Source organism: Heptranchias perlo, chromosome 34, assembly GCF_035084215.1.
Source record: "Heptranchias perlo isolate sHepPer1 chromosome 34, sHepPer1.hap1, whole genome shotgun sequence".
In the NCBI taxonomy this organism is placed as follows: Eukaryota; Metazoa; Chordata; class Chondrichthyes; order Hexanchiformes; family Hexanchidae; genus Heptranchias; species Heptranchias perlo.
This window is the reverse complement of record NC_090358.1, coordinates 14,756,179-14,778,526: the sequence shown is the minus strand read 5'-3', so window position 1 is coordinate 14,778,526 and position 22,348 is coordinate 14,756,179. Positions and strand designations below refer to the sequence as shown.

The following is a 22,348-nucleotide window of genomic DNA, read 5'->3' as shown; positions in this document are numbered from 1 at the left end:
TTGTTAAATAGACACAGGAGAAAAAGCATTCAACTGAGGTGAGGAGATGGATGAAGGGATACTGTAGTTTGTGCAAAAATATTAAAAGCAAAAACAATGACTGTAATGAAAAATATTGTACATATGAAGTTAAACTATTGATTTGTGCTTTGACTGTGACATTGAAGGTCAGGCGAGAAAGTGTTTCTCATCAGACTGTGTATTCTTGCAAAATGTATTAAAATACTTAAAACTAGAAAATATTACAGATTTGGTTCAAAACAGATCTAATATATGACATAGATGTGTTAATTAAAGATAATGGAAGATTTTGTCAGCTGTTGCAGTAAGTAATTGGAGCAAAAGGCACCAATCCTGAGCCAGGAATAAACAGGTGTCTTGGTATCTTCATTATTTTAATTTAAATAATAGATCTTGTTTCTTATTTGATCTATCAACAGCAAAACCTGTTCTAAATGTAACATGCCATTTTTAATATAAATTTCAGTATTGGGCTGTGGGCCATTCAGAGTTGGAGTGCCCCCACATTCCATATGTGTGTGTAGGGAGACAGGATTTTTAGAAAAGGAGTGCGCAATTTAAAGTTTTCTACCTACATCCTTGCACTGTACTGTTCCTTATCTGGCTTAGATTTCCTCCTGTCTACCCTGCATCAGTGAAAAACATTATAGAAGTGTCATTTTTAATTGTGCTTTGTGGTAAACTTCATTTATGCCATCACAAAAAAATAGGGCCCTTACACCGAAAGCAACAGAAAACTATATTTCCATTCTTATTAGTAAAATTGGTCAAATATGTTTTCAACAGTACGATGAATTGCATTATAAATTGCAGACAGATTATTGAATAGAAATAAAGGCATACATCATTGTTCTGCAAATTAAACATTAAGTTTTTCAATCTGTTGAGAATTTGTAAAGAATCTGAGAAATGGTCTTACGAAACATTATGGGCAAACTTCCCACCGTTTGTAGAATTCTGTTGTTTAAAAGCAGTCTTTGTGTCAGACTTGTTTATTCCAAAACACAAATGAGAAGCGGAGCATGTTGAAACCACACTTGGTGGCAAAGCTGTGTTAAACACTGAGCCATGCATTGTACAGGCATGAGAGCAAAAGACATGAGAGCAAAAGTTAATAGAACAGATAACATCACTGCTTAATTCTGGTGGTTATGATGACAACCAGATAATGTCTGACAAACATGTCCCAGCTCCTGATGAAAATAAGTGCCATTACCATGCAAAACATATGTGAAATAACAGCAAATTGGAACTTAGCATGCAAAGTTGAAGCAGATGGTAACTTTAATTAGTCTCGCATATAATAAGGACTTACTGTTTTTAGCATTACCCAGAAGTAGTTTTCCTGATTTATACTTGTATGGCACACTATTTTGTTGCATGTGTAAGACCAATAGCAGGAATTATACTAAAATCTATTACAATCTTGAGTTTTCATTAAAGGTCTTTCTTTAATGAATAGTAAATAATTTGTAGCAGCAGCTTTGATTGGAATATTTTTAAGACTAGTAGATCTCATGGGTAGTACAGGACATTTATTTGTTCTGAGTTGATGTCTTTGCTTTGTTCCTCATTGAAGCCTTACACAAGTGTGGAGGGCTTTGTTTATCCTCGGGGTGGGAAGGGGACAGAAGCACTTGGGGCTTGCCTTTGGGCCTGTGAGGCTGAGGTTGGACTGATTCCATTGAAGCTCTTTGTGGATTGCTTTGTGCTCTCTGGATGACAATAATTTCCTTGTTACTTGGTGGCACCAGAATGCAGCACCAATTCAAAAAGGGTTGGGGGCCTCCTGCAGGAGGTGCTTTGTTGCCACTCTCTCTCTCTCTGTTATTTCTTTTTTTTTCCCCCTCTGACTTTTTTTTGCCACTCTTAACCTTTCCCTCTCTGTTTCTCATTGTCTTACTTGCTTCCTCATTTTTTCCCCTTCTGTTCTATCTTTGCTACCTTTTTCAGGGCCAAATTCATACAAGAGAGCAAATGGGGCACAGTTGGAGCTGGTACCAAGTGGAGAGTTATGGGAGAACACAACTGACCAGCTGGCACAGGATGGTGCGGAGGGATGCATGCCTCAGCATTTCATCTCCTGCACTTGCATCTCCTGTCTTTAGCACATTGGACCTGAGTTTGGTGGGCCCTGAAGTAAAGGGGTGTGGTGCTGTCCATTAGCATGGAAGGATGTACTTGTGATTGAGGATGTTGACTTTGTGTTGGGGAAGATACAATATAGTGGTTGGTTGTTGGAATGGGTAAGTTTGTGAATTTTTTTTGTGGATTATTAATTTTTTTGTACATTAATTTAGTGATTTTAAAGTTTCCTTTTAGGAGTATTTTAACAGGCTGGGTAAGGAACTGTCATGGAAGCTGCATCTGAGATTTTTTTTTGCTGTAATGTGATTAGATAGAAATTATCTTGGGGATAAATGTTTACTGGAAAATAATGTGGATTGATGAACAAGAAAAATATGAAATAACCAGTTAAAAAAGAAAAAAAATGAGAAAGAAAAAAAAAATTGACATTTTTCAAAACATTAACAATACAGTCCGTTAACAACAAACACCACAGTCACAACATTTACTACAGATTCACAGATTTTTACTATCCAGATAGATTTATTTTCGTGGAGTTGTGCTGGTAATTTTCTCTCAGTAAAGAATGTCTTCATTCATAGTAACTCTTGGAACACACACACATTTATAGAATATCAGCACCTTTAGCAGTGATGAACTTTAAAAAATATTCTTAGTGTCTCACAGTTCAAAATGTTAGAACAAAAATTTTAATCCCAATAAATAAAAAAAAAATCACTTTTTCTGCTTGCCCTGTTTCCCACTTTCCTCCCTTTCTTTGGTCCTTTATTTACTACTAATTTAAATTTACTATTTTTTTTTCTCTAACATTAGTTTCTCTCGATTTTCTACTTTTTAAAAAGTTTCAAACACGTCATGTACCTTTTTTTTCTCCCGGGTCCTAACAACTAGTTTTGAGTTAGGAGTAATTTTGGGTGAATTGGCCTCTGGTTGAAAAGCAAGTTGTTTTATCAGATAGTCAAGGCCTGTAACTCTGAAGATTAATATTGTCATGTGACAGATGTAAGCAAGTCAATCTATGCTGCATTTTAAAGCATGAGAAACTTGTTAAAGTAGGTTGAATTATCTCATTGACAGTGCAATCAAGCCTGGATAAGATAACTAGTCATGATGTGGGAAGGGTTAATTTTCTCTTTTTTTTGCTAATGTTGAGCCTCTTCACATGATATTGTGCATTTAACTCCAGAGCCTTTCACCTTGCAACAGTAAGTTTGCCCAAAATAGGTGAAAAACAAAAATTAATTAAATCACTTAAAAAAAAAACCTCACGTATTCCAAATATAAAACATGTGCTTGTAGCACCTGTGATTGAGTTAATCAGAGGCACTTTGTGTTTTAATTTGCAAAAATCACCACTTCCTGACATAGATCCTCTTCGTTAGTCATAAATTAGATAAATGTTTATTCCACAAATTGGCAGGTGAGGCCTCAGTTCTCAAGATTTTTTTAAAACTCTATTGTTCAGTACATGTGCAGATGTATTTTTTTTGCAATCTTTTATAAATTGATAACTCTATAAAGAAAATGGTAATGGAGCCACAGTATTTTGTCATGTGACTTTCCATATTACTCTTCGTGATTATAGTACTGAAGTAACACACAGTTAAACCTGCTTTGATTTTGACATTTTCTGCTGTTTATCTCATGAATGTTTAGTCTTGATGTCAGCAGGTTTTTATTCTGTTAATTTAGTACAATCATGTAAGATAAAAATTTTCTACACTCATGAGAATACTATAATTTCCACTAAGGTTACCTCAGATCATTTTAACTATCTTTGGCAAGATTTTTGTACATCAGCTATTGAGATAATTTAGTCAATTTCAAGCTAAATTGCTCTAGTTGATTATAGCTGCCTGTCTGACAGTAAAGAGTCTCCAGTTTAATATGCCTGAGAAACCAGACTTATATTGGACAATTTAAGCAGGGTCAAAACCTGATTTAAAAAAAAACTTGGCTCTCATTCAGGGTAAAGCCTGAACTTATTCAACTGAAATCATACCAGGTGTTAGAGAATACACAAAGCTGGTTGTCAGAAGGTTTCTATTGTATTTTACTATTTAAGGTCAAAATTAAATATTTGAATTAACATCCATAATCCATGGTCCATTTAGCAAAACTACTTCTTAATTTAGTATTGTACAGCTATAAATATCCAGCTACTTGTTGCAAGCGTAACAGGGAGTAAAAGCTTTTGAATTTCATATTTCTGTTTATTTATGATCAGTCTGATACCAAATGTTAAAACATTTTCTGCTTTGTGTGTGGTAACATATATTAAGACACTTCGTGTCAGTCCCAACAGGAAATTAATAATTGAACCAGTATTAGGAGATCCACCTGTTTAACTGGACCACCCGTAGTTAATCATGCAGGTGGTCACTCCGGACCAGTTTCACGACAGTCTCAATTCCTCCTTAAGTGGTTTTGTTCGTGCTTCAGTGCTCCCAACAAAATTAACCCCCCTTTTGATGGTAGCTGCAGCCCCTTTAAGAACTGCAGCTGTGCTGGATTTCCTCTCCCACCCCCCACTTAGCAAGTTCCCAATAGAGGCCCAATCCTGTTTAGGCCTTGCAGTGAATGTAAAATGAGACTGATCCAGAATATTTGGTAGGATTGGCCATTCCTAAGCTGAATGAGCATAAAGCTGACTGACAGTGCACGTCCTGTGACCTCAGTAATGGAGCCAGAAAATGAACCCTATTGTGCCATTTTTTTAAAATTCTGGTTTTGAAACACTCTACTTCTGTGAGGTGAAAAACCAAGTGGGTCTGGAAAGAAAGCCTAGAACTTGTGCTAACTCTGGCTGGTGGATTTAAGACATCTGTAGCTTGAATCTGTGATCACAGGGTTGTGAAGTCAGCCTCTTAACTCTTAGATTATTGCCAGATCCAGGAAAATTACTGTATTGCTGGGCCAGACAATGTTATAAGTTTTTAGTTCACACAATGAAATAAAAACACACATTACAGTAATAAAGCTGCTCCAGTGTCAGGATTAGCTTTGTTATAGTAATATTAACTCTATGAAACTAAAAAAAACACTCACACCACAATTTTATTTTTTATTTTATTTATTTGCCAATGTTGTTCTCTCCTGAAGTAGTGACTCTTTTTGGAGCATGCTTTTATGGGTGTTGATCACCCTCTTCTATTTCATTCTTAATGTTTGAGTCTAAGCAGTGAGTGTGGGTAGAATATTCAATAACACTGCATTTTAGCCCAGCCTAGTGCTTTCTTCAGGAGACTGCCACATGTGCACTTTTCAGCAGAAATCACTGGATCAAGATCAGGAGTGGGAATGCTGATTTTCTCCTTTTTAGCCCAGGGCACTGAGGCCAATAGTAGCTCTGCTGGTAGACAGCTAAGAACTGCTAACTCATCATAACCTAGGAGTTGAACCTGTGACCTTTTGGTCTCTAGGGCTCAGTTAACATGCTGATTTTTACCTACTAAGCCATCTGGGTCCCCCAAAAATACAAGTTTAGTTTTAAAAAAAGGTAAACATTTCAATTCTGATTACCTAGTTAACCCTATTTTTGCCTTATGTCATTCTTTCTATAAGCCATTTTTGAACTTTTCTGTTTTTTTCTAACCTAAATTATCTTTTATAATCCTTTTTCCCCTATGAAAAATGTTTTAAAAATCTTTTAAGTACCTTCATCCCATATAATGCTGTCAGGCATTTTGGAAGTAGAAGCAACATTTTTATTGGCTGAAAATTAGCTTTAAAGGGTATTCTTTCAGCCATTTGAGAGCCCACACATTGAAGATGGACATTGTCGTATCTCTGATGCAATCAGGTCAAAACAGGAAGAGGCTCTGCTAATGAGTAAGCTCGTCAATGGACTTCAGAGCTTGATAATGCAAGGACAATTAAGCTTGTCTGTGGTGCTACAACGCTTAAATAACAGTTTCTAAAACAGTTCTTGTTATTTGTCTCTTTTTTTCCTTCCTACCTTCCCTCTGTGTTTCCTGTACATAGGTAATCTTCTTAAATTAAGAGGGTTGGACAGTTTAGGCCAGTTACATGGATGATTTCAGTGCTCGTCTTGAATTGACTATGTGTAGACACAATGGAAGCTTTTTTTTTCCTTTTCCTTTAATCAGTGATACTTAAAGATGAGAAACTCAATCCAGAGAAAGCCTGAGGTATAAAAGTCAGCAGAAGCTGTGGCTCTTATGTGGCCATAAGGTAATGTGACTGAGTTCATTAAAATTGTGCCATTGTTCCAACAACATATTTGACATCTGACTCTTAAAAATCATTGCTGAGAACAATGGCCCAGAATTTGCTGCCAAAATGACGGTGAGTTTAATGGCGCTCGCCGTTATTAATGTGTAAATTGTCCAGCAACTTGTGATGAGAAAGAGATACCCCATGAATTGCGAATCGCCATAAGTTGCTACACGATTTGCGCTACTCTGCTGTTAGCATCGTGAAAATGGCAGCTCGACCACCTGTGAGTTTTGTGATGTTGCATCATTTGCGCATTAATTGCTCATTAAACTTGCCTCATAAAATTAGGGCTGGTAATTAACAAAGTATCTTAATTCGATTTATGTTCCTACAATGCCAATCAATCTCTCCATCCCAGGAATGGAACAGTTTAAACTGTGGAGTCTGATTCTTACAGGTAGTAAATTTTTGTTAGGAAGTTTAAAACTTTAAAATTTTAGATTATTAAAATTTTAAATTTTTTTTTCTTACTTTTCCTTTCTGTCTCTTTTCTCTCTTTTTGTAATCCAATTCCTCTTATTTCTGATTCTGTACCTGATTTGACTATAATTCATCCTCCTCTGTCGTTCCTGTTTCTTTCTCAATCCTTAAATCTCATGGGTTAAGGAGATAGACTGTTGGTCCCACCATTCACTAAAGTCCCAGATGCCCTGTTGCTCCTGCACTTCCAGCAACTTACAGGATGAAAATATTTTGAGCTGCTGGGTGTGAGAAAAAGTGTGACTAACGGTGCACGCTGCGAGATGCCCCGCGCCATCAAAATCTGGGCCATTATCTTCTCTTGGATCCCAGGATTGCATATGGAGTAGGTTTAAAGGAGTTATCTTTTTGCAATTACTTAATTAACATGAAACTGCTAAAACTTGGAGAAAAATAGTGTGTTAACTTGAGTATAAAGCTAGGCATAAAAAAGCCATACATTATTTTACAGTTCATAAGACAGTATTTCATTTGAAAGCAAACAAATAATTAAATCTTATGTGTATTTAAGTTAATTACATAATATCAGCTTCTAAAACTGAGGTCTGTTGTAGTTAAGTGGTTGCTTTAAATCTGTGCAGTAAAGGGAACCATTCAATTTAAATGTATTGCAGCTGTATTCTATGGGTTTACAAGCTCTGTGATTTCTATGTTAGTGCTGACCTCTTAATCCTTAGTGCTCTTTAATATAAAATTGTATCACTTTTGTTTTTTGTTTTAATTATTCTATGTAGAGAGTTTTATAAAATCTATACATGCAAAATGTTTGCCCCTAGCTTCAAAATGTAAAACTGTGCCATAGACAATTGTCCCCTTTAACTGCTCCTATTATAATATCATCAGCATTAGTTACATTTAGATTGTGTGTGTGTGGGAGCAGAATCATAAGGGTAATGCAATGGTAGCAGTCAATTACACAGCAACTAAATCCAAACAGTGGGTGGCCTTTTTGTTTTGGAAATGATCTAAGGAATCTACTGCAGTAGGAGTGCAGTTCATCTCCCTGTAGTCGGTGGTCATTCTCACTGGGGAAACAGAGTCTTGGCTGGAGGACAACAAAAACTGTACTTAAATAGATCTGTAGTATTGAAAACAACATAGAAATGCATTTTACACTATTCAGTTAGACTAGTCATTGTAGTATTTCATATGAATTAGACTAAAATTGGCGAGCCAGAATCCTTTGTAAATAATGGGAATTTCTCTCATTCTTAGAACTAAATAGGTGAGTCCCTTCACCAGCCTTCAGCGGTTCAAGAAGGTGGCTCACCATCACCTTCTTAAGGGATGGGCAATAAATGCTTGCCTCGCCAGTGACGCCCACATCCCATGAACGAATATAAAAAAAATGTGTTAAGGCACCAGGTTCTGGCTGTTGAATGTGAACTTATTTTTTTTATTATTTCACGAACTGGTTTAAAGCAACATTAAAATCTTAATTGAACTGGATCTCTTACCTGTGTACTTCCATTGTTGAATGTATTACACATGTTGATTAATTGATCAAAGAATACATTGTTGTGAGGGTAACATAATGGTAATAAATGCTGACTAGTGATAGAAAATATCTGTGACTGCAGATTTAGGCGTTTGTATCCAGCAAGAATCACAGACACAATTCCCCAAATTTAGCAGCTATGGAACTTATCACAAAATTGAGGGGTTTCTGCAGAATTAGCCACCTGTGGAATTAGGGAAAGGAACATAGCTAATAGTTTCTGGTAAACTATTTGTTAGATGAAGCAGAAAAAATCATGCTTTAAAGTGGAAATGCATTCTACAGAACTGCCCCGTAGTTCTAAATGGAGACAATTGATTGTGGGTAGAATTTCTTATTTGGTGTCATTGGGAAAGAACTTTATGATAACAGAACAGAGCGTTCTATAGAAGGTGGCTACCTCTAACCATCAATTCTAAAGAATAGAATGAGGCAACAAGAGCTGACTGCGTTTGTAAGTACAGGTACTTTATAACATCTAGGGTACATGCAATGAAGTAGTTATATCTGTTCTGCCCATTTCCCTTACTTCTTCTGAGCTTCATCCCATGTCCCCTTATTATCGTTCTCAGGGCCATGGTAAACAGTTTCTCAGGATTCAACTTGTCAATACCCTTAGGATTTTGGATATCTCAAGAAGTTCCTCTCTAAGTCTCCTCTTCTGTCATGTTAGCAAACTCAACTTTTGTAGCTCAGGTGTCTCATGCACCTTTTCGTATGCTATGATATCCTTCCTGTAATATGGTGACTAGAAATGTACACAGCACCCCAGGTGCGGATGAGACAATTCTGTGATTTGTGTTCTATGCTACGTGCTCCTATTTGCCTTACTTACCGCTACTTCTCATTGTATAGACAGTTTCAACAATCTATCCACCAACATCCCTAAATCCTTTTCCTATGTTGTATCCTGTAGACTAACACCATTTAGTTTATAGTTTCAATGTTTACTCTCCTTCCCTAGCCTTGGCACATTGCACTTGTCAACATTGAATTTAATTTGCCATTTCTCAGCCCAATTTCCAAATCTGCCTTGGTTTCTTTAAACTTGATCGGCCTGCTCTTGATTGCTTGCAACTCTCCCTCTCCTCATCTTAGTGTCATTGGCAAATTTTGACAGTTTTGTCCCTATTCCTATTTCCAAATCATTGATTTCCAAGATATGCAAGCTTCCATTTGTCACCGGCCCTAGAGATTTCCAGTCTTCTCTGAAGTAAATATGATTTATAACTCATTTTTAAAAACATTTTTTTGTTTTAAATTAGTCTCTTGCTGAAAGTGAGGTATGTCAGTATTGGGAAATAAAGAAGGACTTTTCCACTTTGGACATCGATTTTCAGCATCAAACGCTTCCATGCCAGTAATAGCACTGCCCGATACAGATAAAACTCCCACTACTCCCGACACTGGCATTTTTGTGGTCCCTTTGATTGAGATTGCCAAATTGTCAGTATTTGAGCTGTGGGTCCAAACCCATTAGGAAGTGGATTGAGAGTGCCCACATCCATTTCATATAAGATTCTTACATCCAGTAGAGACGGAAGGCTTTCACTGCATCAGTTTGACCTGGATTTGATATAGTTTGGAGAAGCGACAGTGTGGTAACCCATTGTGCCACCAAGTCGCCATATCGTTATCGTTAACCTTCACACTATACGTACAGACTGAGAATCAATGGTTTATTTGTGGTGGATTATTTTTGAAACTGGGTTTTTATTTGACTTAGAAGTGTGCACACCCAAACATGCCACCCTGTTAAATTCTTCCTCCTTTCAGTTGTGTAATCTTTGGTACAATGTATCTGTTTATTGAAAACATTGTTTACATATTAAAAACAACCAAAATTTTGATTTATTTTCAGCAACTCCATAACGTATATGCCAGTCAGCTCGCTTTTCACATTGAACGGGCTAACTGTCACATTGCAGCAACTCTATCATTGTGCATGTTGCAGCTTTCCACTTTGGTTAATCCCTAACAATAAGATCATTGTGTTCTCTCTTACAATTCTTTTTTTAAATAAGCAATGGAAATTAGTCAACTTGTGAAAAAAACAGATGCAGGACTTAGTAGTTTACTGAAAAATAAGTAACCACTGAGCTGGGTCTGACATTAATCAATAGTTTAATTTTTTAAATTAAACCAGTGATTCTTGTTGTATCTCTTCTGTTAGATGATTTGTAGACCAAATTTGTTTAATAATTCTTCACAATTTATTTACAGGTGGAGCTTGCAGAGATCTGTGCAAAGTGTGAGCACTACATTGGCACTGAGGGTGGGGGAATGGACCAGTCCATTTCATTCCTGGCAGAAAAGGGAACGGTGCGTGATTTTTAAATTCAAGTTTTGGGACATATCATCACTTGCATGAAGTGGCTACAGTGCTTTGTGTTTGATACTTATTTTGTTCCAGATATTAGTTTTGTCTCACATTAAGAAGAAACTAAACATAATTTTTAAAACCAGAAACTCAATAGTATTATCAAGATTCTCCAAGTACATTAAATGGAAGTCATCAAAGAGGCAAATGCACCTTTAAATAGATAAAGCTTTTCTAAATTTGAACCACAAATTATGGAATATCATCAGTTGGTGAAAAGAACTGTTGTATTTTCAAGGATTGGAATGGATCAATCTCACAGGGCTATGTCTTATGCTTGAAATAGGTTTGATGCCAAACTGGCTTTGGACAATATTCAGGATTCCCAGTCAGCCACCGTAAACAGGTGTTAGGCCCCTTGCATATGTTAATGTTGAATATGTTGCCTGTTTAAGGACCCCTTCAAGAATTGGACAATGCTGAGTAGACCAGGCGCTGGGCCTCCTCAGACTTTACAGTGTTTGCTGTGGCCTATCCAACAGCCGCCAACAAACAGGTAAGTTTAAAAAAAAAAAAATTGTTCTTCGACCACAGCACTCATGAGGGCCACTGCTGGCCCCTCCCGTTCTCCACCCCCCCCCCCCCCCCCCCCACAATGATCCACCAACCAGCCCAAATTGGAAATCTTCAAACCGCCAATTTGCCTCGAGGTGCAACAGGCGTTTGCTCACCAGTAATGTTGAAATGAGACCCAAGAACCAATTTCTGGAGGTCCTTGGGCCAACCTCTTTAGACGTGTATTGCAGTTGCAGTAACCAATTTCTCCCCCAATGCCTCCTAGAATCCTCAAGGAAATGAAAGAGGAAATAGGCCACATTTGTAATGCAAGAATTGCATCTTGGGATTGTAGCATGAAGAATGTTTTCACTATATTGAAAAAAGGAATGAGACATGAATCTGGCAAGTTATAGACTAATTACTCCAAGAACTGTAGTGGGGATAATGTTTGAGAGCATTATGTGGCATGCTATCAGTGCTCATCTAAAGAACATAAGGGCTTTAAGTAGAGCAATAGGTCTTGCTTCGTTATTCTGTTGGAAGGTAACGGAACTAGTGAATTAGGACTACATAGCGGAAATGATTGACTTGGATTTTCAGAAGGTAATTGATAAAGTTCTGCATGTGAGACTTTCATAGAAGGTTAAAGCTCATGAAGTTAATAATTGCTTAGCCAACTGGGTTGAAACATGGCTTGATCGTATGAAGCAAAGGTGGTGATAAATGGAAAAAGCTTTGCCTGGAGCAATGATGAGTAGGTTTCTGCAGGAGTCCATTCTAGGTCTAATGCTGTTCACAGTATTTGTAAATGATTTGTAAGTGAGCACTTGTAATATAACAGAACCATCAGCAAATTTTCTAATATGTGTCCAAGTAACAAGCACAAGGGAGTTAATCACTGAATTGCTGGTTTTATGTTACAGACCCACTTCCATTATTTTTGAATGTTTCATAGTATAATCAGTAATTACTTTTTGTGCATTTGAATTTGTTTCATAAAATAATTAAGTGGAAGTTATTAAAGAGGAATAGGTACCAAAATATTCCATGAGACACAGTGATTCATGTGCTGTTAGGCTCGGGCAGGGAATGACATCTATTGAGAGCAGTCAGTCAGGGTTTAACAGTGGAGATACTGAGATGGATAGATATTCTCAAGTTTTGCTTGATTACCTTTGGAGGGTAGGCAGTACTTACGCAGATAGGACAGGTTGCACATAGTCTTTGGACCATGTTCATGAATTTCACACCAACTGATAAAACTCTTTCTCTTAAACTCTTGGTGAGCAAAATTTTATTTTAAAACTATATTTTTAAGAACTCCATAAAAGTCCACATTAGTTTGTATTAAATTGTAGTTTAACTACATCTAGTTTTTAATTTGCCTTTTGTAGCTTGCAGAGATCACAAGTGGAGTCCAATTATTGTATGAACAACCTTTACGCTGGAATAGGCAATGTTATTCTGGTATAAACTGAGATATTAATCGCAGTTATTTATCACTATTCTAGCAGTGCTTGCAAGATGTATAATATTACACTCAGTAGGTGTACAATAGGAATGCTACTGCTGTCACAATACTCTGTTGCACAAAGGTTGGCAAGTTATACAAGGTTTGGCAACAATAGTAGCTGAAAACATCTCTGTTGTGCAACCCGAACAATCATAATATATTTAGTTCACATTTATAATTGAGATTCAGGCAGTGTGTGATTTTCAAAATACAATTTAAATCTCATGGAGTGGAACCCTGGGTCAATTGAAAATCCTGCACTGTTCTTAACACCCATGAATGCCAAGTTACTCATAATACATCTGTCCTTTGCTGGTATTTTCACTCTCAGATTCAGAAGAACAGGGACATTATGAAAAGATAAACATATTTTTCCCTAGTTCTGCCCAAAATTTGACAAACATCTTTATTCTTTTCATCCAGTGTTCTCCCTCTACTGAAAATGCTCGTGCTGTGGTCCTGGTTCCTTCCAGTACCAAACTCGAGTGTTTATTCTTCATATGTGAGCTTAGAGAGTTTCGACAGGCTATTTGACTGTAGAGGGCATTGCAGCTGAGCCCAATCCTGCTCTCACTTCACATCCGCATATGCACAATTTCCAGCAAGAATTACTGGAAAGCAAACAGGCGTGGGAATGCTGCTCTAGCTCATAGATGCAGATGCCAATTGTATTACATGAAAGTACATAGAAATTGCAATGCAGAAACAGGTCTACCCAGCTAGTCCATGTTGATGTTTATCATCCACACAAGCAATAATCCTGATTCCATGTGCCTGCCCTGTTTCCATATTCCTTTATTCCCTTTTCCTTCAACCACCTATCTAACCTAGTCTTAAAAGTTGACACGGTCTCTGCTTCAATCTCTGACTCCACAACCTCACAATCCTCTGTGTAAAAACAAGCTTCTCCTGCTCTCTGTAATAAATTGCTTATGTTTAATCTTGTTTCTATGTCCCCTTGTTCTAGACCTCGCAATCACTGAAAGCAGTCTGTTTCTATCTACTCTGTCACACCCCTTCATAATTTTAAACACCTCTGTCAAATCACCCTATAATTTCCTTTTTTCCCTAATGAAAACAGGCCCACTAGTAGCCTTACTGCCACCCAATTTGTGATCAGCTAACTGAAGAGGACTCCTTTCCTTACTTTGCACTAGAATTGCCAACAGAGTAACCGGGGGTTAAAACACCTTTAATTGAAGGAGATTATTGCCATTAACTGTCAATACAGCAATCAACTTGCAAATGTTTATATTATAGGTGTATGCAACCTTGTTTTTATGTAATCACAGACTCCATAAGTTTGGATTTTTAATGCTGGTTGCTCTGAAAGTATGTGTTAAACGGTGCCCAAATTTCATTTGTATAAACTGTCATTTTATCTTTCATAGGCCAAGTTGATTGAATTCAACCCACTCCGAGCCACCAAAGTAAAGCTTCCAAGCGGAGCGGTTTTTGTGATTGCAAACAGTTGCAAAGAAATGAATAAAGCTGCAACAGCTCATTTCAATACCAGAGTTATGGAGTGTCGACTTGCAGCAAAGGTATAACTCATTTTTGCTTTTCCTGATGTACGGTACACAATATACAATGTATGGTTACTGCGGTTGTATGGTACATAACAATTATCCCTCAAAAATCCTAAATTAAGAACAGCACTGTACCTGTAGTACCAGCTATATAGGAATCTATTTATTGCATTTTTATTTAAAGCAAAGTAAATTAAGATTAAAATAATGAATACTATAAAGTTACATAGTCAAACCTGATAAGACCAGTTAATATCATAAGTCTTTAAAATCATCCACCTTCCCTTCAGTTCAGCACTGAAGGAGTGCGATATTGTTGGTAGTGTTATCCTTTGGATGAGACATCATAGAATCATAGAAAATTTACGGCACAGAAGGAGGCCATTCGGCCCATCGTGTCCGAGCCAGCTAGGGTACGGTAGCGTTGTGGTTATGTTACTGGATTAGTAATCCAGAGGCCTGGACTAATAATCTGGAGTCATGAGTTCAAATCCCGCCACGGCAGCTGGGGAATTTAAATTCAATTAATTAAATAAAATCTGGAATTAAAACACTAGTATCAGTAAAAACCCATCTGGTTCACTAATGTCCTTTAGGGAAGGAAACCTGCCGTCTTTACCCGGTCTGGCCTATATGTGACTCCAGACCCACAGCAATGTGGTTGTTTCTTAATTGTCGTCTGAAATGGCCTAGCAAGCCACTCAGTTGTAAAATCTCACTAAAATAAGTCATCATAAGAATAAAACCGGACGGACCACCCGGCATCGGACCACTAGGCACCGGACACAAAGGCAAACCAAGCCCAGTCGACCCTGCAAAGTCCTCTTCACTAACATCTGGGGACTTGTGCCAAAATTGGGAGAGCTGTCCCACAGACCAGTCAAGCAACAGCCTGACATAGCCATACTCACAGAATCATACCTTTCAGCCAACGTCCCACACTGTTCCATCACCATCCCTGGGTATGTCCTGTCCCACCGGCAGGACAGACCGACCAGAGGTGGCGGTACAGTGATATACAGTCAGGAGGGAGTGGCCCTGGGAGACCTCAACATTGACTCTGGACCATATGAAATCTCATGGCATCAGGTCAAATATGGGCAAGGGAACCTCCTATGATTACTACCTACCGCCCTCCCTCAGCTGATGAATCAGTTCTCCTCCATGTTGAATACCACTTGGAGGAAGCACTGAGAGTAGCAAGGGCACAGAATGTACCCTAGGGGGTGACTTCAACGTCCATTACCAAGAGTGGCTCGGTAGCACCACTACTGACCGTGCTGGCCGAGTCCTGAAGGACATAGCTGCCAGACTGGGCCTGCGGCAGGTGGTGAGCGAACCAACACGAGAGAAAAGCTTACTTGACCTCGTCCTCACCATTCTACCTGTCGCAAATGCATCTGTCCATGACAGTATTGGTAGGAGTGACCACCGCACAGTCCTTGTGGAGACGAAGTCCCAATTTGTTGTGTGGCACTATCACCGTGCTAAATGGGATAGATTCAGAACAGATCCAGCAGCTCAAAACTGGGCATCCATGAGGTGCTGTGGGCCATCAGCAGCAGCAGAATTGTATTCCACCACAATCTGTAACCTCATGGCTCAGCATATTCCTCACTCTACCATTACCAACAAGCCAGGGGATCAACCCTGGTTCAATGAGGAATGTAGAAGAGCATGCCAGGAGCAGCACCAGGCATACCTAAAAATGAGGTGCCAACCTGGTGAAGCTACAACTCAGGACTACATGCATGCTAAACAGTGGAAGCAACATGCTATAGACAGAGCTAAGCGATTCCACAACCAATGGATCAGATCAAAGCTCTGCAGTCCTGCTACATCCAGTCGTGAATGGTGGAGGAAAATTAAACAACTAACGGTCTATAAACATCCCCATCCTCAATGATGGCGGAGTCCAGCACGTGAGTGCAAAAGACAAGGCTGAAGCTTTTGCAACCATCTTCAGCCAGAAGTGCCAAGTGGATGATCCATCTCGGCCTCCTCCCGATATCCCCACCATCACAAAAGCCAGTCTTCAGCCAATTCGATTCACTCCACGTGATATCAAGAAATGGCTGAGTGCACTGGATATAGCAAAGGCTATGGGCCCTGACAACATCCTGGCTGTAGTGCTGAAGACTTGTGCTCCAGAACTAGCTGCGCCTCTAGCAAACCTGTTCTAGTAAAGCTACAACACTGGCATCTACCCGACAATGTGGAAAATTGCCCAGGTATGTCCTGTCCACAAAAAGCAGGCAAATCCAATCTGGCCAATTACCGCCCCATCAGTCTACTCTCAATTATCAGCAAAGTGATGGAAGGTGTCGTCGACAGTGCTGTCAAGCGGCACTTACTCACCAATAACCTGCTCACCGATGCTCAGTTTGGGTTCCGCCAGGACCACTCAGCTCCAGACCTCATTACAGCCTTGGTCCAAACATGGACATGAGCTGAATTCCAGAGGTGAGGTGAGAGTGACTGCCCTTGACATCAAGGCAGCATTTGACCGAGTGTGGCACCAAGGAGCCCTAGTAAAATTGAAGTCAGTGGGAATCAGGGGGAAAACTCTCCAGTGGCTGAAGTCATATCTAGCACAAAGGAAGATGGTAGTGGTTGTTGGAGGCCAGTCATCTCAGCCCCAGGACATTGCTGCAGGAGTTCCTCAGGGCAGTGTCCTAGGCCCAACCATCTTCAGCTGCTTCATCAATGACCTTCCCTCCATCATAAGGTCAGAAATTGGGATGTTCGCTGATGACTGCACAGTGTTCAGTTCCATTCGCAACCCCTCAAATAATGAAGCAGTACGAGCCTGCATGCAGCAAGACCTGGACAACATCCAGGCTTGGGCTGATAAGTGGCAAGTAACATTCGCGCCAGACAAGTGTCAGGCAATGACCATCTCCAACAAGAGAGAGTCTAACCACCTCCCCTTGACATTCAACGGCATTACCATCGCTGAATCCCCCACCATCAACATCCTGGGGGTCACCATTGACCAGAACCTTAACTGGACCAGCCATATAAATACTGTGGTTGCAAGAACAGGTCAGAGGCTGGGTATTCTGTGGCAACTGACTCACCACCTGACTCCCCAAAGTCTTTCCACCATCTGCAAAGCACAAGTCAGGAGTGTGATGGAATACTCTCCACTTGCCTGGATGAGTGCAGCTCCAACAACACTCAAGAAGCTCGACACCATCCAGGACAAAGCAGCCCACTTGATTGACACCCCATCCACCACCCTAAACATTTACTCCCTTCGCCACTGGTGCACTGTGGCTGTAGTGTGTACCATCCACAGGATGCACTGCAGCAACTCGCCAAGGCTTCTTCGACAGCACCTCCCAAACCCTCGACCTCTACCAACTAGAAGGACAAGGGCAGCAGGCACATGGGAACACCACCACCTGCACATTCCCCTCCAGGTCACACACCATCCTGACTTGGAAATATATCGCCGTTCCTTCATCGTCACTGGGTCAAAATCCTGGAACTCCCTTCCGAACAGCACTGTGGGAGAACCTTCATCACACGGACTGCAGCAGTTCAAGAAGGCGGCTCACCACCACCTTCTCAAAGGCAATTAGGGATGGGCAATAAGTGCTGGCCTCGCCGGCGACACCCACATCCCATGAACGAATAATAAAAAAAAGAAACAAGCCAGCTAGCCTAATCCCACTTTACCACATTTGGTCCGTAGCCCTGCAGGTCACGGCTCTTCAGGTACACATCCAGGTATTTTTTAAATGAGTTGAGGGTTTCTGTCTCTACCACCCTCTCAGGCAGTGAGTTCCAGACTCCCACCACCCTCTGGGTTAAAAAAAAAATCCCCATTTCCGCTCTAATCCTTCTCCCAATCACTTTAAATCTATGTCCCCTGCTTATTGACCCCTTCGTTAAGGGAAATAAGTCCTTCCTATCCACTCTATCTGGGCCCCTCATAATTTTGCACACCACAATTAAATCACCCCCCAGCCTCCTCTGTTCCAAGGATAACAACCCCAGCCTATCCAATCTGTGATCATAGCTAAAATTCTCCAGTCCTGGCAACATCCTGGTTAAATGTCCTCTGCACCCTCTCTAGTGCAATTACATCCTTCCTGTAATGTGGTGACCAGAACCATGTGCAGTACTCAAGCTGTGGCCTAACTAGTGTTTTATACAGTTACAGCATAATATCCCTGCTTTTATATTCTATGCCTCGGCTAATAAAGGAAAGCATTCCATAGGCCTTCTTAACTACCTGTCCTGCTACCTTCAGGGATCTGTGGACATACACTCCAAGGTCCCTCACTTCCTCTACACCTTTCAGTATCCTCTCATTTATTATGTATTCCCTTGCCTTCTTTGCTCTCCCCAAATGCATTACCTCACACTTCTCTGGATTAAACTCCATTTGCCACTTTTCTGCCCATCTGACCAGTCCATTAAAATCTTCCTGCAGTCTACAACTTTCCTCCTCACTATCTTTGTGTCATCCGCAAATTTCTTAATCATACCCCCTACGTTTAAGTCCAAATCGTTAATGTATACCACAAAAAGTAAAGGACATAGTACGTAGCCCTGCGGCACCCCACTGGAAACAGCCTTCCAGTTGCAAAAACACCCGTCAACCATTACCCTTTGTTTCCTGCCACTGAGCCAATTTTGGATCCAATTTGTCACATTCCCCTGGATCCCATGGGCCTTTACTTTTTTGACCAATCTGACATGTGGGACCTTGTCAAAAGCCTTGCTAAAATCCATCTAGGCTACATCAATTGCGCTATCCTCATCAATCCTCCTTGTTACCTCCTCGAAAAATTCAATCAAGTTAGTCTGACACGACCTCCCCTTGACAAATCCGTGCTGACTGTCCTTGATTAGTCCGTGCCTTTCTAAGTGACAGTTTATCCTGTCCCTCAGAATTGATTCCAATAATTTGCCCACCACCGAGGTTTAGGCTGACTGGTCTGTAATTACTCAATCTATCCTTCGCTCCCTTTTCAAACAACGGTACAATGTTAGCAGTCCTCCAATCCTCTGGCACTACGCCTGTATCCAGTGAAGTTTGGAAAATGATTGTTAAAGCCTCCGCTATTTCCTCCCTGGCTTCTATTAACAGCCTGAGATACATTACATCTGGCCCTGGTGATTTTTCCACTTTCAAAAATGCTAATCCCCTTAATACTTCCTCTCTCACTATGTTTATCCCATCCAATATTTCACACTCCTCCTCCTTAACTTCAATCTCTGCATCATCCCTCTCCTTTGTGAAGACAGATGCAAAGTATTCATTAAGAACTATACCCACATCTTCCGCCTCCATACATAGTTTACCTTTTTAGTCTCTAATAGGCCCTACTCTTTCCTTAGTTATCCTCTTGCTCTTAATGTATTTATAAAACATCTTTGGGTTTTCTTTGATTTTACCTGCTAATATTTTTTCATGCCCTCTCTTTGCTTTCCTAATTTCCTTTTTAACTTCACCCCTGCACTTTGTATACTCCTCTAAGATTTCCATAGTATTGAGATCCTGGTGTCTATCATAGGCTTTCTTTTTCTGCCTGAATGCTTCTTGACATCCAGGGGGCTCTAGATTTGGCAGCCCCTCCCTTTTTCTTTGTGGAAACATGTTTACCCTGAACCCCTTGAATCATCCCTTTGAATGTCTCCCACTGCTCTGACACTGATTTACCTTCAAGTAGCTGTTTCCAGTTTACTTCTGCTAAATCACTTCTCAGTTTAATAAAATTGGCATTTCCCCAATTGAAAACTTTAACTCCTGCTCTGTCTTTGTCCTTTTCCATAACTATGCTAAAACTAACTGTATTATGATCACTACCACCAAAATGCTCTGCCACTGCTGCTACTTCCACCTGCCCCTCTTCATTTCCTAGAACTAAATACAGAACTGCCCCCCATTCTTGTTGGGCTTGCTATATATTGGCTAAAAAAAATTCTCCTGCGTGTAATTTAAGAATTCTGCGCCCTCTATACCATTCACACTGTTTGTATCCCAGTTAATATTAGGATAGTTGAAATCCCCTACTATTACTGCCCTTTTGTTTTTACGCTTCTCAGAAATTTGCCCACATATTTGCTCATCTATCTCTCTCTGACTGTTTGGGGGTCTATAGTACACGCCCAGTAGTGTGACTGCCCCTTTTTGTTCTTTAGCTCAACCCATAAGGCCTCATTTGATGCTCCTTCTAAAATATCATCCCTCCTCACAACTGTAACTGTTTCCTTAACCAAAATTGCCACCGCCCCCTCCTTTTTTATCCCCCCTCTATCGCGTCTGAAAACCCTGTAACCAGTCCTGCCCCTCTTTAAGCCATGTTTCTGTAATAGTTAAGATATCATACTGCCACGTGTCTATCTGTGCCCTCAGCTCCTATACTCCTTGCATTGAGGTAAATACATTTAAGGACTGCCAAACTTCTCCTGTTGTTTATTTTCTAACCTTCGTTCCCTCTGCCTTCCAGACTCACTCACTAATTTTCTGCTTTCCATTTCCAGTTCTGACTTTATCCCATCTGAATCCACACTCCGGTTCCCATCCCCCTGCCAAGGTAGTTTAAACCCTCCCCAACAGCACCAGCAAACCTCCCCGCAAGGATATTGGTCTCGGCCCTGTTGAGGTGCAACCCATCCAGCTTGTACAGGTCCCACCTCCCACCTTTACAGCCACGTATTCATCTGCTCTATCCTCCTATTTCTATTCTTACTAGCGCATGGCACTGGGAGTAATCTGGAGATTACTACCTTTTGAGGTTCTGCTTTTTAATCTTTTTCCTAACTCCTTAAACTCTGCCTGCAGGACCTCATCCCTCTTTCTACCTATGTCGTTGGTCCCGATATGGACCACGACCTCTGGCTGTTCACCCTCCCCACCACCCCCGCCCCCCCAGAATGTTCTGCAGCTGCTCAGTGACATTCATGACATTAAACTGAGATGTTTGTTCCAGTGGACATTAAGGACACTATGACACTATGTGGGGGGAAGAAAAAAGCAGAAAAATCTCCCAATGTCCTGACCAACATTCTTCCCTCAACCAACACCACCAAAAAAAATTGATTACCTGATCATTTATTGCATTGCTGTTTGTGAGAATTTATGGTGTGAAAAATAACAGCTGTGTTTGCCTACATAACATTGACTATATGTATAATTCAGATGTGATCAGTTATATAAATGCAAGCTTTTTTTAATTTACCAGCAAAGTTGTATGCTCACTAACTGCCACTAAACCAATATTCTGCCTGAGTTGCAAATGTTTGAATTCAGGCCTATGTGACCTTGTTGTTCAGTCAGCTTATCCATAGGCTGGCTGATCTGAAATTAATTAATTCTCAGTAAAGGAGGATGGAAGTGATTTTGATGAACTATGGAAACCACTTTGAAGGAGAAGAGGTGTATCACCAGATGTGAAAAGGAGAGTGGGAAGGAATGGATGGCTAGAGCAGGAAATGGTGGTAGAAAGAGGAAATGGGTGAGGGGTGGGAAGGAAATGGGTAGTTAGGGTACTTGGGGTGGTACATAAAAGGAGGTATAGGGCGAGGAGAGATGCTGAGGGTGGGAGGCAGTGAGCTTGTAGTTGGGAAATTGTAAGAAGGAACAGGGCAGTGTCTGGACAGATGTGTGAGTAGATGCTGGGGTAGAAGCCCAACTGAAGAAACTGAGGCTGAGACTCAGAGTCCTATTTCACCCATATCAAATTTTTAAAGCTGGTTCCTAGCACTGAACTGGGAATCAGCAATTTGTTTTAAAAATGGTTACAGCACTATAAACAAATGATGATAGTGCTATGGGACCTTTGAAATAATCGCTGGTTGTAGCCTAGTGCTAGGAAGCATGGAAGAAAAGGAGATGTCAGAGCTAGGTCCAGGTCAGGAACTGGGGCACAGTGCTGGGCTGGAAGGACGACTGAAGAATGCCATTACTTAAATAACTACTAGTGAATTTAGTGCTGTGAGTCAATCTCTGGGATCTCCTGACATTCATAAGCATATAATAATGCCAAAACCACTCATGTGAATTAGTGACCCCGTGACAGCATTGTGGTGGCAGTTGGTAGGATGTGGTTTGAGGCCTGTGATTCCCAATAAAGGGAGGTTTT

General features: G+C 40.2%; 1 protein-coding gene across 3 annotated transcripts in view; it reads left to right on the top strand.

Annotated features, from left to right (window-relative positions):
- The window catches only part of galk2 (galactokinase 2), a 105,649-nt gene that overhangs the window by 48,115 nt on the left and 35,186 nt on the right, over positions 1-22,348 (top strand). For all 3 annotated transcript variants that reach the window (XM_067971477.1, XM_067971476.1, XM_067971478.1), the window contains 2 exons: positions 10,550-10,648; positions 14,109-14,261. In XM_067971477.1, the coding sequence (XP_067827578.1) occupies positions 10,550-10,648; positions 14,109-14,261 (252 nt within the window). The remainder of the gene's footprint in view (positions 1-10,549; positions 10,649-14,108; positions 14,262-22,348) is intronic.